Source organism: Dryobates pubescens, chromosome 6 (genome assembly GCF_014839835.1).
Source record: "Dryobates pubescens isolate bDryPub1 chromosome 6, bDryPub1.pri, whole genome shotgun sequence".
Lineage (NCBI taxonomy): Eukaryota > Metazoa > Chordata > Aves > Piciformes > Picidae > Dryobates > Dryobates pubescens.
The window spans coordinates 8,215,671-8,229,411 of record NC_071617.1 but is presented as its reverse complement, the minus strand read 5'-3'; the positions used below and the strand labels follow the sequence as shown (position 1 = coordinate 8,229,411).

Below are 13,741 nucleotides of genomic sequence, written 5' to 3'. Positions count from 1 at the left end.
GTTGTTACATCAGATCCCAGCCCCATTGTAGCTACTGATTGCCACTTCTGACTGTAAATCACCACAGAGTATTAAGGATCAGAAGTGGACCCCTAGAGGTCATTGAGTCCAACCCCCCTGGCAAAGCAGGATCACCTAGGACAGGTCGCACAGGAATGCATCCAGGCAGGTTTTGAAAGTCTCCAGAGAAGGAGACTCCACAACCTCTCTGGGCATCCTGTTCCAGTGTTCCATCATCTTCACCATAAAGAAATGTCTCTTTGTGTTGAGGTGGAACCCCCTGTGTTCCAACTAGTACTTGTTGTTCCTTGTCCTGTCCCTGGGCACCACCAAAAAGAGACTGGCATCTACATCTTTACACCCACCCCTCAGATATTTATAGATGTTGATAAGATCCATGCATCTAAATCTTCTTGTCTCATCAATGGAATTGGTATTCCTGTTTAATCATATCTGCTAGGGCAAAATCCATGCAGGCCCCAAGGGTGTAACAGCCCACTGTTCAGATCAACCAGAAAAAGACCCCTGTCCAATTTGGAGAGAGTTTGTTCAAGTAGGAGAAGAATGGAATGGAATGGAATGGAATGGAATGGAATGGAATGGAATGGAATGGAATGGAATGGAATGGAATGGAATAGGATAGGATAGGATAGGATAGAATAGAATAGAATAGAATAGAATAGAATAGAATAGAATAGAATAGAATAGAATAGAATAATTAAGCAGGTTGGAAAAGACCTCTGAGTTCATTGAGTCCAACCTATCATCCACAGCAGGGAGGAGCTGCTTCCCAGCCTTTGCTGAAAGCAGTGAGTTCCAGCTGCACCATCATTAGAAATACAGACAGATACACATAGTTGTCAAGCTGAGTTTTGGAAGTTCTGCAGTCTTCAATGCACACACACTTTTCTGGTTATGCAACAAAAAAGTCTTGGTGGCAGGCTGTTGGTCTTAGAAGACCTCACAAAAGAAACCCCAAAAACTCTAGGTAGGGTCAAACTTTTTGGTGGTCGCAAGATCCAGTCAAAGAAAGAGGCAGCAAGCAAGACTGAAAACCAAAAATGCAGAATCTAGTGATTTGATTTATAGGCAGTGATGAACTATCCACAATCTTTAGCCTGGAGAAGAGGAGGCTCAGGGGAGACCTTATTGCTGTCTACAACTACCTGAAGGGAGGTTGTAGACAGGCGGGGGCTGGTCTCTTCTCCCAGTCAACCAGCACCAGAACAAGAGGACAAAGTCTCAAACTGCACCAGGGGAGGTTTAGGCTGGATGTTAGGAAGAAGTTCTTCATAGAGAGAGTGATTGCCCATTGGAATGGGCTGCCTGGGAAGGTGGTGGAGTCACCATCATTGGAGGTGTTTAGGAGGAGACTTGATGGGGTGCTTGGTGCCATGGGTTAGTTGATTAGATGGTGTTGGATGATAGGTTGGATGTGATGATCTTGAAGGTCTCTTCCAACCTGGTCTGGTCTATTCTATTCTATTCTATTCTATTCTATTCTATGCCAAGATGAATTTTAGGATTGTCTGATAGAAATGCTGCAAGATTGCATTTGAAAATTGTATTCAGTTCTGGAATTTTGGCAAGTGATCATGTGGAAATTTGAGGGAAAAGTTCCATGTTTTGTTTGAGAGGGGTAGTGAATGACTGACGTGTTCCTGTAGGCAAAGTTATGCATGCCTCCCAAGGCCTGGAAAAAACCCCAGACAACTAAAGTTTGTGTGCCAGTACATTGGTCATCATTTTGCTTCAACACCCTCCACCTTTCCAGTGTTGTTTTCCTTACATCTATTCAACCCACGCTGCATACTCACATTGCATTTTCCACCCCATACTCTCCTCTTTCCAACCTCAACTGTTGCCTCGAGCTGGAAGCCTCAGTCTGTGTTCCTGCACGATCTGCCACCGGTCTTGGAAGAGAGCAAGCGCAGGAGCTGCTGCCTCGCACAGGAGCAAGTTACCGCGTTCAGCTCATCTGCAGTAACTTGCTCCTGTGAGAGGTGGCGGCTCCTGGCTTCATCCTGTTCCTTTATATCTCTGCATTCTCCTTTCTGGAAGCTTCTTTCTGTACTCTGCACAGAAGCAATAGGATCCAGATAGCCTTGAGGGAACCCCCGAGTGGTTTGTGTATGAACTGGTCTGAAGTTGTGTTTTCAGCTCCACAGCTTGCATGGACCTGTTTGATAGCCCAAGTGGACTTTCAGGGCACCCCTTGGAGTTTGAAGTGTTTGGCATTCAGATCATCAAGCTGTAGTCCTCAATTTGTGCCCTCCAACAGGATACAGAGGAACTATTTGATGCCAGCTTTTGGCCTTCACAGAGTACTACTCAACAGCTGGAGCATTGGTGTGTTGGTGAGATGTGCCTGGATCTTTGTGGACAACTCCTTGAAATATACCTTCATCTTAGCAGAAGCTCTTAGGGGGAGCAGACTGTGTGTGGAGAAGACAAAATGATCAGGCTTCTCCAAAATGGGCAACGGCTTCAAAGTAGAGAAGAGCAGATTTAGATTGGATGTTAAGAGCAGGTTCTTTACCATGAGGGTAGTGGAACACTGGAACATGTTGCCCAGGGAGGTGGTTGGGGCCTCATCCTTGAAAGTATTCAAGGTGAGGCTCAACAGGGCTCTGGGCAACCTGATCTACTTGAGGATGTCCCTCCTTACTGCAGAGGTGGTTGAACTAGATGACCTTTAGAGGTCTCTTCCAACCCAGACCATTCTATGATTGTATGATTGTATGAGTCTGTGAAAATGTGCTGCCCTTACAAAGTCCATAGCCAAAGCTTGCTCTGCTTCCCATAGCCAAAGGAGGTAGGAAGTGGGTGATGGTACTCAAATTGTCTCAGCCCCCAAAGCAAGGCCAGCTGTACTTGGGAAGGGTGAGCTCTGTGGTATATCAGTCTCTGCTGCTCCTGTAGCCTAAAATCCAACAGTCTTCTCCAGCCCAGAGCTCTGCTCAATGCTTTCCAACCCAGAGAGCTGCTTTGTCTTGTCACGCCTAAATACATACCTCTTTCATCCCTCATGTATTCCACCTTCTCTGATGTCTCATATTGCTACATTCCAAGTTTCCTTTCACCCAGGCCCTTAATCCCGTCTTTATTTGCCTTTACCACATCACTGCTGCCACATTTTTTGGATCACCATGGCTGACTCTGGCCATTCCTACAGTCAGCTGCCCCACAAGCAGCAGTGACAGATTCCTGCAGCCTGGATTTTGAAAACAGGGGATACATTTTCCACCCTAGAAAAAGCCAAATCTGGGATTCTGAAGGCAGAAAATAGGAAATCTGGTGGTTTCTATATGGCAGCTGGATTTTAGTACTGGAATGGCATTTAAGACCATGACATTATAGTGGCAAGAGTCAGAAATGTTTTTTCCAGACACCTTTTTGGTGTTTTAATACTGTTTTCTTGAAACATAACCGTAGAATGGTTGAAAAGGACCTCTGGAGATTATAGAGTCCAAACCCCTTGCCAAAGCAGACCACACAGAAATGTGTCCCAGGTGAGTTTTGAATGTCTCCACAACCTCTCTGGGCAGCCTGTTCCAGTGCTCCATTACCCTCACAGTGAAGTTTTTCCTCATGCTGAGGTAGAACTTCCTGAGCCCCAGTTTGTACCCATTGCCCCTCATCCTATCACAGGACAGCAGTGGAAAGAAGCTGGCCTCTTCTTCTTGATACCCACTCTTCAGATATTTGTAAACATTAATAAGGTCTCCTCTTAGTCTTCTCTTCTCCAGACCTAAACAGCCCCAGGTCTCTAGCCTTTCCTCGTAAGACAGGTGTTCCAGTGGGCATTTTGGGCTAGAAGTCTGCTTGCTTGGGTGTATAGGACATGAGTGCAGGAAGTGTAATGTTACTAATTACACTCTGGGGGTATCGGTTTGACAGTTGATTGAATATGAGTCAGCAGTGTGCTCAGGTGGCCAAGAAAGCCAGTGGCATCCTGGCCTATATTAGAAACACAGTGGCCAGCAGGAGCAGGGAGGGGATCATCCCCTTGTACTCAGTACTGCTGAGGCCTCATCTCCAGTACTGTGTTCAGTTCTGGGCCCCTCACTTCAAGAGGGACATTGAGGTGCTGGAGTGTGTTCAGAGAAGGACAGTGAGGGTGGTGAAGGGCCTGGAGCACATGGCCTACAAGGAGCATCTGAGGGAGCTGGGGTTGTTCAGTCTGGAGAGGAGGAGGCTGAGGGGAGACCTCATTGCTCTCTACAACTACCTGAAAGGAGGTTGGATTGAGGAGTGGGCAGCTGCTTCTCCTTGGTGTCAAGCAACAAGACTAGAGGAAATGCTTACAAGCTGTGCCAGGGGAAGTTTAGGCTGAATATTAGAAAATACTTCTTCACAGAGAGGGTTCTCAAACACTGGAATGGTCTGCCCAGGGTAGTGGTGGAGTCACCATCCCTGGTGGTGTTTAAGCACTGTGTGGACCTGGTGCTCAGGAACATGGTTAGATGTTGACCCTTCAGTGCTGGGTCCACTGCTTCTTGGGATGATGTTTCTTTCCTTCTACTTATTGAAATAAAATGAGAAGTGTGTTGATGGTGTATTGGGTGTAAGAAAGTACAAATAAAATATACATCAATCTGGAAGCTAATATGATTAGTTGAGGCAACTCTGCATATTGCTACATATTTTCAAGTAGAAGTAAGGGCCAGTGGGGATTTGCATTTTTGATGATTGCTTCTCATCCAGTAATTATTCAAATGTGAAACTTAATTATGATAATTGGGCTGTGAAACTGTCACTTCTCTTTCATAGGCTGATGCTGATTTTGCCCAATTCCAGGTGATGTCCAACTTGTAGCAGAATTAGTTGATGAGTACTGCTGGCAGTGTTTTGAGAATAGAACTGGGCAAATTTGAAATTAGGTAGGAAATAGAAGACTGACTAAAAGAGATCATTGTCATAAGGAAGCTGAGAAGTGTTTATAACCAAACCTGCCTACCGCTGGAAAGTCTGCAGAGTAATTAAATGAGAGCATTAGGAGAGAACATCTGTATCCATGTAGTCTTGTTGAAGTTTATAGCATAAAGTTAATTTTAGGTACTTAAAAATGCAGCCTGGTGTTGTGCTAAAGAAGAACTACAAGAATGTCAGTGTTTAAATTAAACTTTTTAATGGGTGAGATGGACATCTTAGTGATAGAACAGAACCATAGAGTCATAGAACTATTTTGGTTGGAAGAGACCTCCAAGATCATCGAGTCCAACCTTCAATGGTTCTTCTATGACTAATCATAGAATCACAGAGTGGTTTGAGTTGGAACAGACCTTAAAGATGATATAGTTCCAACACCTCTGCCGTGGCCAGGGACACTTTCCACTAGACCAGGTTGCTCAAAGCCTCATCCAACCTGGTCTTAAACATTTTCAGGGATATGATGCCCACAACTCATGGTTGAGTAAGACCAGTTTCTCCCTCCTATCCTGCTTTGGATGTGTCATCTTAGAAAAGAAACTAAACCAAAACCACCTCTGGTATCAGCTGGTTTAGTTTAGAGATCAGTCATACCAAGTTCTTGTGGGTGAGATGGAGATTGGCACATACTCCTCTATCTCACCCATCTCCTCCATGGCACATGTGTGCCACTGGTGGCCTGTCCAGAGCCTCAGCAGTGACTCTTGCCAAAGTCTACTTACCTCTCCAGACTCTTCTGTATGAGCTGAGTCTCTCAAATACAGAGATTACGCTGATAAGAAAGACCCTGAAGTGAAAGAGTTTATACCAGTCAGGAGAATGTTTTAATTGCTCAGATCATTTAGGGCTGAAAGGTATTTCAGGACATTAAATTGGGAACATACTGGGATGCTCATTTGAGTTCATGGAGTACTTGTGTGGAAAACTGACTGGTTTAGCATGTTGATGATATAATTTTGAACTTCAGGACTTGAGAGGAACGTGAAAATTGGAGAAACATAGAATGCAACCTTTTGTTTAAGCAAAGGAGAGTTACAAATAACTGCTGTTCCCTGAAAACTTTTCTAGTGTTGCACTGAATTAACATTGGCTTTGTGAAGAGCCATGTGAATACAAATAAAGAATTAGAAGTAAAGTACTTTTCATCTGAGACAGTGCAAGGTGAATAGATAGCAATAAGCTTGTACTCTGTCAATATCAATCTTGTTAAAGAAGCAAATTCCTGCAGTTCATTTGTGGGTTTGAGGTGTACATCAGCAACAGCAAGTTAAACAGTAGAGAGGGCTCCCTGGTCTTCTGGCAAGAAGTTCATTACTTCTAAGTAAAGCCACCCTAAAGACTCAGATTTTTAATGATCCTCCGTTCTTTCCAGTAAACAAAACAGTATGTGAAGAATAACCACTTGGGAATAATCACACTGCATGTCTTCTGGGGTTTTTTAGGTCCCTTATGAGAAATGCAGCTAGTGGATTTGGGTTTTTTTCTTCTTTCTTTTGTGCCTTACAAAAATGATGTGGAGTCCTTTCTAAAAATACTTCTTTAGCTTTAAGGTACCTCTCTCTCAAACATGATGACACACCCTGAATCATTTTTGCAGATTCTCTTTTAATCTTTTTATCTAACTACTTCCCATAAGTTTCTTTTCATTTTAATAAACCCTTAAATATTTTTCAGTTTTGCTTTATAGTCCTAGGAGAAGTTTTGATCAATATGCTGGCTTTTCTACTCCAGACACCTGACTTCTGAATAAATTTGCTTACAGTGACTGAAAATGAGTTTGATATGCTTATCCTGTTTTCCATACACTGCAGAACTATTGTGGAACAGTACAGGATGCCAGCACAATTATGGGCAAAGGGAGAAATGGGTTTAGGGAGCTGACAGAAACTCTTTTACTCAAGGACACAGTCTCAAGCTGTGCCAGGGGAGGTTTAGGCTGGATGTTAGGAAGAAGTTCTTCATAGAAAGAGTGATTGGCCATTGGAATGGGCTGCCCAGGGAGGTGGTGGAGTCACCATCACTGGAGGTGTTCAGGAAGAGACTGGATGGGGTGCTTGGTGCCATGGTTTAGTTGATTAGATGGTGTTGGATGATAGGTTGAACTGGATGATCTCAAAGGTCTCTTCCAGCCTGGTTTGGTCTATTCTGTTCTGTTCTATTCTATTCTATTCTATTCTATTCTATTCTATTCTATTCTATTCTATTCTATTCCATTCCATTCCATTCCATTCCATTCCATTCCATTCCATTCCATTCCATTCCATTCCATTCCATTCCATTCCATTCCATTCCATTCCATAACAATTTCTTTAACATTTTCTCACAGGCCACATGCTCTACCCTTCATTATGACCCCCCCCCCCCCAGGAATCACTCCAGCAGCATGGCCTCTCTTGCACTGGGGAGTCCAGAACAATGCAAGGTTACTCCAGACATTCTCTCAAATAGTTAAGCAGAGAACAGTGACCCAGGGTATGGTTGGCCTTTACCAGTGCAGGGGCACATGGCTGTCTTGTGTTGAACTTCTATTCCTCCCCAGAGGAGTGAAACAAAATGCTCCACACTAGGTTGGAAAGAATTGGGAATTTAAATGGAAGTACTATTCACAACTATGTACAACAATACAAAACACACAAAATACACAAATTTCACATTCAGCCTTGGCCCAGCTCTCCAGCCTGGGCTTCTCCAAAACCTCACTAGGCCATCGCCTTCCAAAACCTTCCCCCAAACCCAGCCAAAACCCCAGGCCTCAAATCCCTCCACCCCTACCTCCCCCAGACCTCTCTAACCCCCAAGCCTCTGGGCCTGAATGGTGCAGAAGAAATTAGCTTAGCCCAGGCTGCTAGCAGGCAGCTCAAGGCTGAAACCCTCCCCTGAAATACAAGAGATAAGTTGTGGCTGGGAGAAGAGAGAGAGAGGAAACCCAGCAGAACTGACTCTGCAGCCAGTTTATATAGAAGATAAAGATGCAATATTATGGGATGGAATAACATAATTTCCTGTGCTATAGCCCTTGGGGCAGATGGACTGCCCAGTCCCCCGGGAGGAACTCTCTATGGCTGGACAGATATTCCTTAACCCACAACATGATCTTTCCTTCCTTTAGGTATTGCTGTCAATGCCCAGGGAATTTTTTGGCTACTGTACCTACTTACAGAAGATGATACACAATTCAACACTGCTTAGTTAACTGTTCTGTATCTGTGAATGTTTTGACTTTTTCATTTTGCTGACTTCCACCAATTCCCACTGTCATGCCAGTTTAAGGTCATATACCATCAGTATGAGCAATATTAGAGTTATACCATTGTCAGAACTGGGAAGAATCAAACCCATCCTGAGAAGTGTATGTTCTGGAAGGCATTCTCCCAGGCAACCAGCAACAGAACAAGAGAACACAGTCTCAAGCTGTGCAGGGGGAAATTTAGGCTTGCTCTTAGAAAGAAGTTCTTCACAGAAAGAGAGATTGCCTGCTGGAATGGGCTGCCCAGGGAGGTGGTGGGGTCAATGTTCCTGGAGGTGTTTAAGAAAAGACTGAATGAGGCACTTAGTGCCAAGGTCTAGTTGGGGTTGAGGGATCGGTTGGACTTGATGATCTTGGAGGTCTCTTCCAACCTGGTTGATTCTGTGATTCTGTCAAAACAATTTACTGCTGTATAAGTTTATTTTTTCTTTTATTTATGAAAACAGACCTGGAGATGGTGAGAAATTAGTTGAAAATTAGAGCTGCTTTATATATAGAAAAAAACATAACTTACTTAAAAGTATATATATGTGCTTAAAAACATAAGAAAGGGACATCTAACTGTCAGACTGAAGGAGAATGTTGTCTATATTCATACTTACTTCTGGTTATTTAATTTAATTCCTATGTGAGGCCTTATTGCTAAAGAGAATGGGATGTAAAATGGAAGGGAAATATAAAATCTCAAACACTGAAGGAAAACCTGGAGCTACTGGAGGGTATGATAGGTTTTGAATGTCCCTTTTAATTAAAACAAACTCTTTTCAAGCATTTGTTGTCAAAAAGTTCTTATTATGGGGTGTCTGTACTTCAGTGTGATGCTCTTGGAGCCTTGAAACTGGAGGGAATGACCACTATGCCTTTGCTAAGCAAGAGGGAAAACATGATTGCCAAGACTGCACAGCACAGGGCGCTCTCACCCTTGTTGCTGGCCAGTAACGTTCTTGACTGCCTGCTCATAGCAGCAGCACCCTAATGCTCCTCTAGGATTTGGAGTTTGTGTGGTAATAACCTTGACTTAAGCACTATCTGCGAAAATCAAACTTTTCCAGGAATACAAACAGTCATTTCAGTCAGCTTCTCCCACTGTCCCTCTGGATCTTGGTGGTGTACACAATGACTTTATAAAGAGTTGAAGAGAACCGCAGGCACAATCTGCATCTGGGGCTAGTTTTATTTAACAAGTCATTAGAAAGTCTCTGTTCTTTCTCTACGTGTAGTGATGTCAGTGTTGTATTAGGATGTGTACTTTTCTTTCTTCTAATGTGTTTCAATTGTCAGGCCTGCTGCTCTGAATGTGTGTTTACCAGTCTTTTCTCTTGCTGCTCCTTTGTCTCTAATGGTCTCAGATAAATAGAAACTGTTAGTGAGTGATGCCCATCACAAAGAAGCCTGGGAAATGATTGTGTTGAAAAGCTGCCTGTGCCATAAACACAACTTTCCAGTGTTCATCCATCTTTAATGTGTGCCTTTCTTGTAGTAGTTCAAATAGAATTATGTAATCAGATTTGCTGAGGTGGCTCTTGCCATTGCAATGAAGCTTGTTACCCTGCTAGGGTTTGGTAGCAGCTACTAGAGAGGAAAAATACTCATGGATGTAAAGTGATATCTTAAAAGGTTGTTTGTTTTTTTTTTAGGCTACTCACCCAGAATGTTGGCCTTCTTTATGTGGGAAACTTTGACAGACCCTTTGCACAAATTAAGGTATGATTAATAAACTGGTGGGAGGGGGATATGGGTATTTAAATTATTTCACTTGTGTGTGGTTTAAATCTTAACTTAGAGAACTTCAAGTTATCAGCACAGCTTCAGGAAAAATGTTGGGAGACAGTGCTACTTTGGTGATGTCTACTGTATTCTGGGTTTGATTATAGTTGCATCTCTGTACTTGTCAAAGAAATTTACATTTTCCTATTATCTCTTGATTAATTTTGACCCTGGGTTAATTATCAGAAGGAAAATATTCAGGGGTTTTGTTTGTTTGTGGTGGGGTTTTTTAAGGTTACCTTGCCAGTGACATTTCAAAACGAAGCCAGTTTTGGAACTCTGTAATTCTTCAAGTACTCTTTGGCAGAGGAGACACTGCAGTAAAAAATCACAGATTGTTTTCCCAGTGCTATAAAGTGTAGTAGGAAAGCCTCATACAATTGCTGGAAAACAATTTGTCTTTTGTGTCTTACTGTTGCTTCTCCTTCACTTGAACTATGATAGTTTTATGTTGTGATTGCCAGTTGCTAATTTTTGTCATTTCACTTGAAAACAAAAATATTTCACAAGAATATATGGGCTGATTGTGATAAGTTTGATTGGGATTTTTCATAGGGCAGAGAAGGGGAGGCATTAGCATAGCAATCATTACATTGGGATTGGCCATGTGATACCTGTTTTGGAATGCTGGAAGGTTCACATATCCCAGCTGATACCTGTAATTACCACACACTTTGCACTCTTGGCAGCGCTGTGCCCTCCGTTGTGTGCACACACTTGTGCCTCTCAGAATTTTAAAAGCCTTGGTTTGATTTAATATCAAACTTAAATTGAATTTCTAAAACTCAGATGTGTTCCTTTGCCATCCCTAATTGCATTACTAAAGAACAGTGATCCCAACAGTATCTAGCAAATGCTTGCTTTTATAGCTTAAACCTTAGTACTGTTTTAAAGTTACCTTAAAATAACATATGCAGCCTTTTTGTCTTGCCATTACTTTTCTTTCATCTCCCCATTTTCTACACTGAGTAATGTGTATTACTCAGTTTGGCTAATGATCAAACAATTTAAATGTTCCTTGCATGAAACATCTTGCCCAAAGTTTCATTACAAATAAGCTTGTATGGTTTCGGTGATAGCTCTTCAGTGCTTGCTTAAAGGTTATGTAAAAGTTCTCTCACACCGTTCTCCCCTTCTGAATGAGACCCCATTCCTGCCTTCACCTGTCCCATCCACTGCTAATAGTAAGCAGCAAAACAAGGAGGCTTTTCCCATGGCTGAGGAGAGTTTGTAAGTTCACTGGGTGGATTTGAGAGAGAAGTGGCATATACTGTGCTTGCTCTCAGTCACTTGCAGTCAGCAGTAGTTTTCCTCCCACCACGTGTGGCTATGGAGAGGCCCTTCTGCTCATAGGATAGCTGCAAAACAGACACTCTTCAGGATCACACTGCAGACCTGAGTGTCATATCCCTAGCAAATGTATAGAGAAATATGCATCCAGTTTCCTGCAGCTTGTCTGCTGGGCCTTCTCTGCTGGAAGTTGTATCTTAATAGACTTAGCTGGACCGCCCTCCCTGCATGTCCATAAGAGATTTTCCACCAAATTTTCAGCATACAACCCATACTATCACTGTGACTTAAAGTGTTCTTTTGTTTCTTTTAAACCTGTTGCTTGATAATTCATTTTGGTTCAGCCTAAGTCTTCTGTCAGAAGAAATGGTGAGCAGTCATTCTCTACTCCCACCTTTTCTTCTCTTCCACATTGCCCCTGTCTTTCATCTTCTAAGTTACAAAATCTTGATCTATTTGTAGCTACTCTCTGTCTCCAACCATTCAGTATCTCCAATCATCACTGGTTGGTGTAGTATCATTCTCAAAGTTTTGTTTGCCACAGAATAGGTAATGTGGGTATTCAAAATAGCTTTCAGTTACTACCTAAGAAAAAAAAATGACTGTAGATGACACAGGTGTGTTTGAATAAGGTGATTCTACAAGCTGTACTCTGTAAAACGTTGGCACACCACTGATCTGCTTTGTTTCTGATGCTAAAGGTAAGCTAATTTATCTCAAGGTCATCTGTTATGTGGCTTGTATTGTTAGCTGTAGCTAAATGACATGCAGTTAACAAAAACAGGAGGCTTTTTAAATTGAGTTTCCTGCCTGATTACTTGGAGAACCTAGAAAGATGTTGGCTGCGTGACAGCAGGAGTAACTGATACAGAGTGATGGGGTTGTACCCTCTTAGAGATCTTAAGCAGCAAAACTGGGGAGTGATAATTCATGTTAAGGGTTGATGCTGTGAAAATAAATGTACTCTAGAGATACACAATGGTCTTTTGTAACTGCTGATACAAGTTTCTTTCATGCTTCCCCCAGCAGTTCTTCAGATCTTTTCATACATGGCCGGTAATGATTCCACCAGTTAAATCACCTGTGAACCACACTTGGTTCTGGAATAAGGCAGAGTCTTTGTAACCATGTAGTTCAGATATGCTTTTATTCACTGTGTGATGGTCTCTGTTGGTCATATAAATTACTCACTCAAATTCACTTGCAAACATCCCAGGTATTATGTATTCTATTAAGACACTGCATTAAGGAATGCCCCAAACCACTACACTCCTCTGTTGGTGTAGATTTATTACTCACAGTGAACCATTATTATACAGCAATACTTCCAAGGCATTTTGGTGCACTTTCAGTTGGGACAAATAGGAATGTTACCAGGCCTTTGAAATATTCATAGTAAACACATGAACTGCCAAGCTAGTACTCAAAATCTGTGTTTCAATTTATGTGCATTTAAAAAATGGAAAGGGAGAAAGTCCTTGTCAAAGTATCCCTTCCTCAAAGCAAACAAATGTGGTTTTCCAGAGCTGTGCAGGAGATAATTGCACTAGTGTCTTTGATGATGGAGACTGGAGATGACAAGTCTAGGCATGGATTTTTGAAGTGCTGGCGTCTCTTCTAGGATGATTTTTCTGTGACTTGCTTTCCTGTATGTAATAATTCATTAATATTTATAGATATTAATATTTATAGTGTTTCTGAAACACAGGTGAACTGGTAAGATTAAGCAAAATTACCTGATGTTCCTCCTTCTGACTTGCTTTCAGTGGTATCAGTAGTACTGCATGATAGATTTTTGATCTCTCTACTTCCTGATGCAAAAGAAATGAGAAGCATTCACTCCTCCAGCGTTTGAAATCTTTTATCTGGTAGCAGATGAGAAGAAATGGGGAGAAAAAAATTTATTCCTGGAACTTTTCAATAATGTACCAGTTTGTAGGTATTGCAAGATTTTGTGTGTTGCTACTCTGAATCAAGTTTGTGCTGCACAACTTTGGGTTATTACTTAGTGTTTGCAATTGCTTTTGTTCTAGGGTAAACTTCAGCAAGTTTCAGTAAGTCCAGTGATTGTTTCAGGTAGCTGCTGGAGTGCTAAAGTCATTAACAGCTTGAGAAGAAAATTCTCTGTAGCAATGATCATTTTATTTCCAGGGAACTGTTCTTTAAATTTGTACTGAAGGAATTGATTTTATGGAGGGTAGTTCCTCTTAATAGTTTTATTTTGCTTCTAAATGAAATTATTCTAAATTATTGTTTAATTCTAGTGCCTGTTCAAAGTTGTTGTAGAACACTTTCACTGTCAGTGTTTACTTTAATATCTCTCCCCATTCAATTGGCTATGTTTGTAGTAGTAGTTACTGTCATATACCTCTGTGTTCATTCAAATAACTTGGAGCAAATAAGTGTTTTGCAGCTGTCTTTGGATCTTAAGTGTTTATGGATCTTAAGTGTTTATTGAAAACTGAATGTGTCATGGTTTGAGACCGGGTGCCTTTAAGAAACTGT

General features: G+C 41.9%; 1 protein-coding gene across 1 annotated transcript in view; it reads left to right on the top strand.

Annotated features, from left to right (window-relative positions):
• Positions 1-13,741, top strand: part of RNGTT (RNA guanylyltransferase and 5'-phosphatase) — a 267,297-nt gene that overhangs the window by 216,431 nt on the left and 37,125 nt on the right. The window contains exon 14 of the mRNA XM_054162574.1: positions 9,817-9,883. Within this exon, the coding sequence (XP_054018549.1) occupies positions 9,817-9,883 (67 nt within the window). The remainder of the gene's footprint in view (positions 1-9,816; positions 9,884-13,741) is intronic.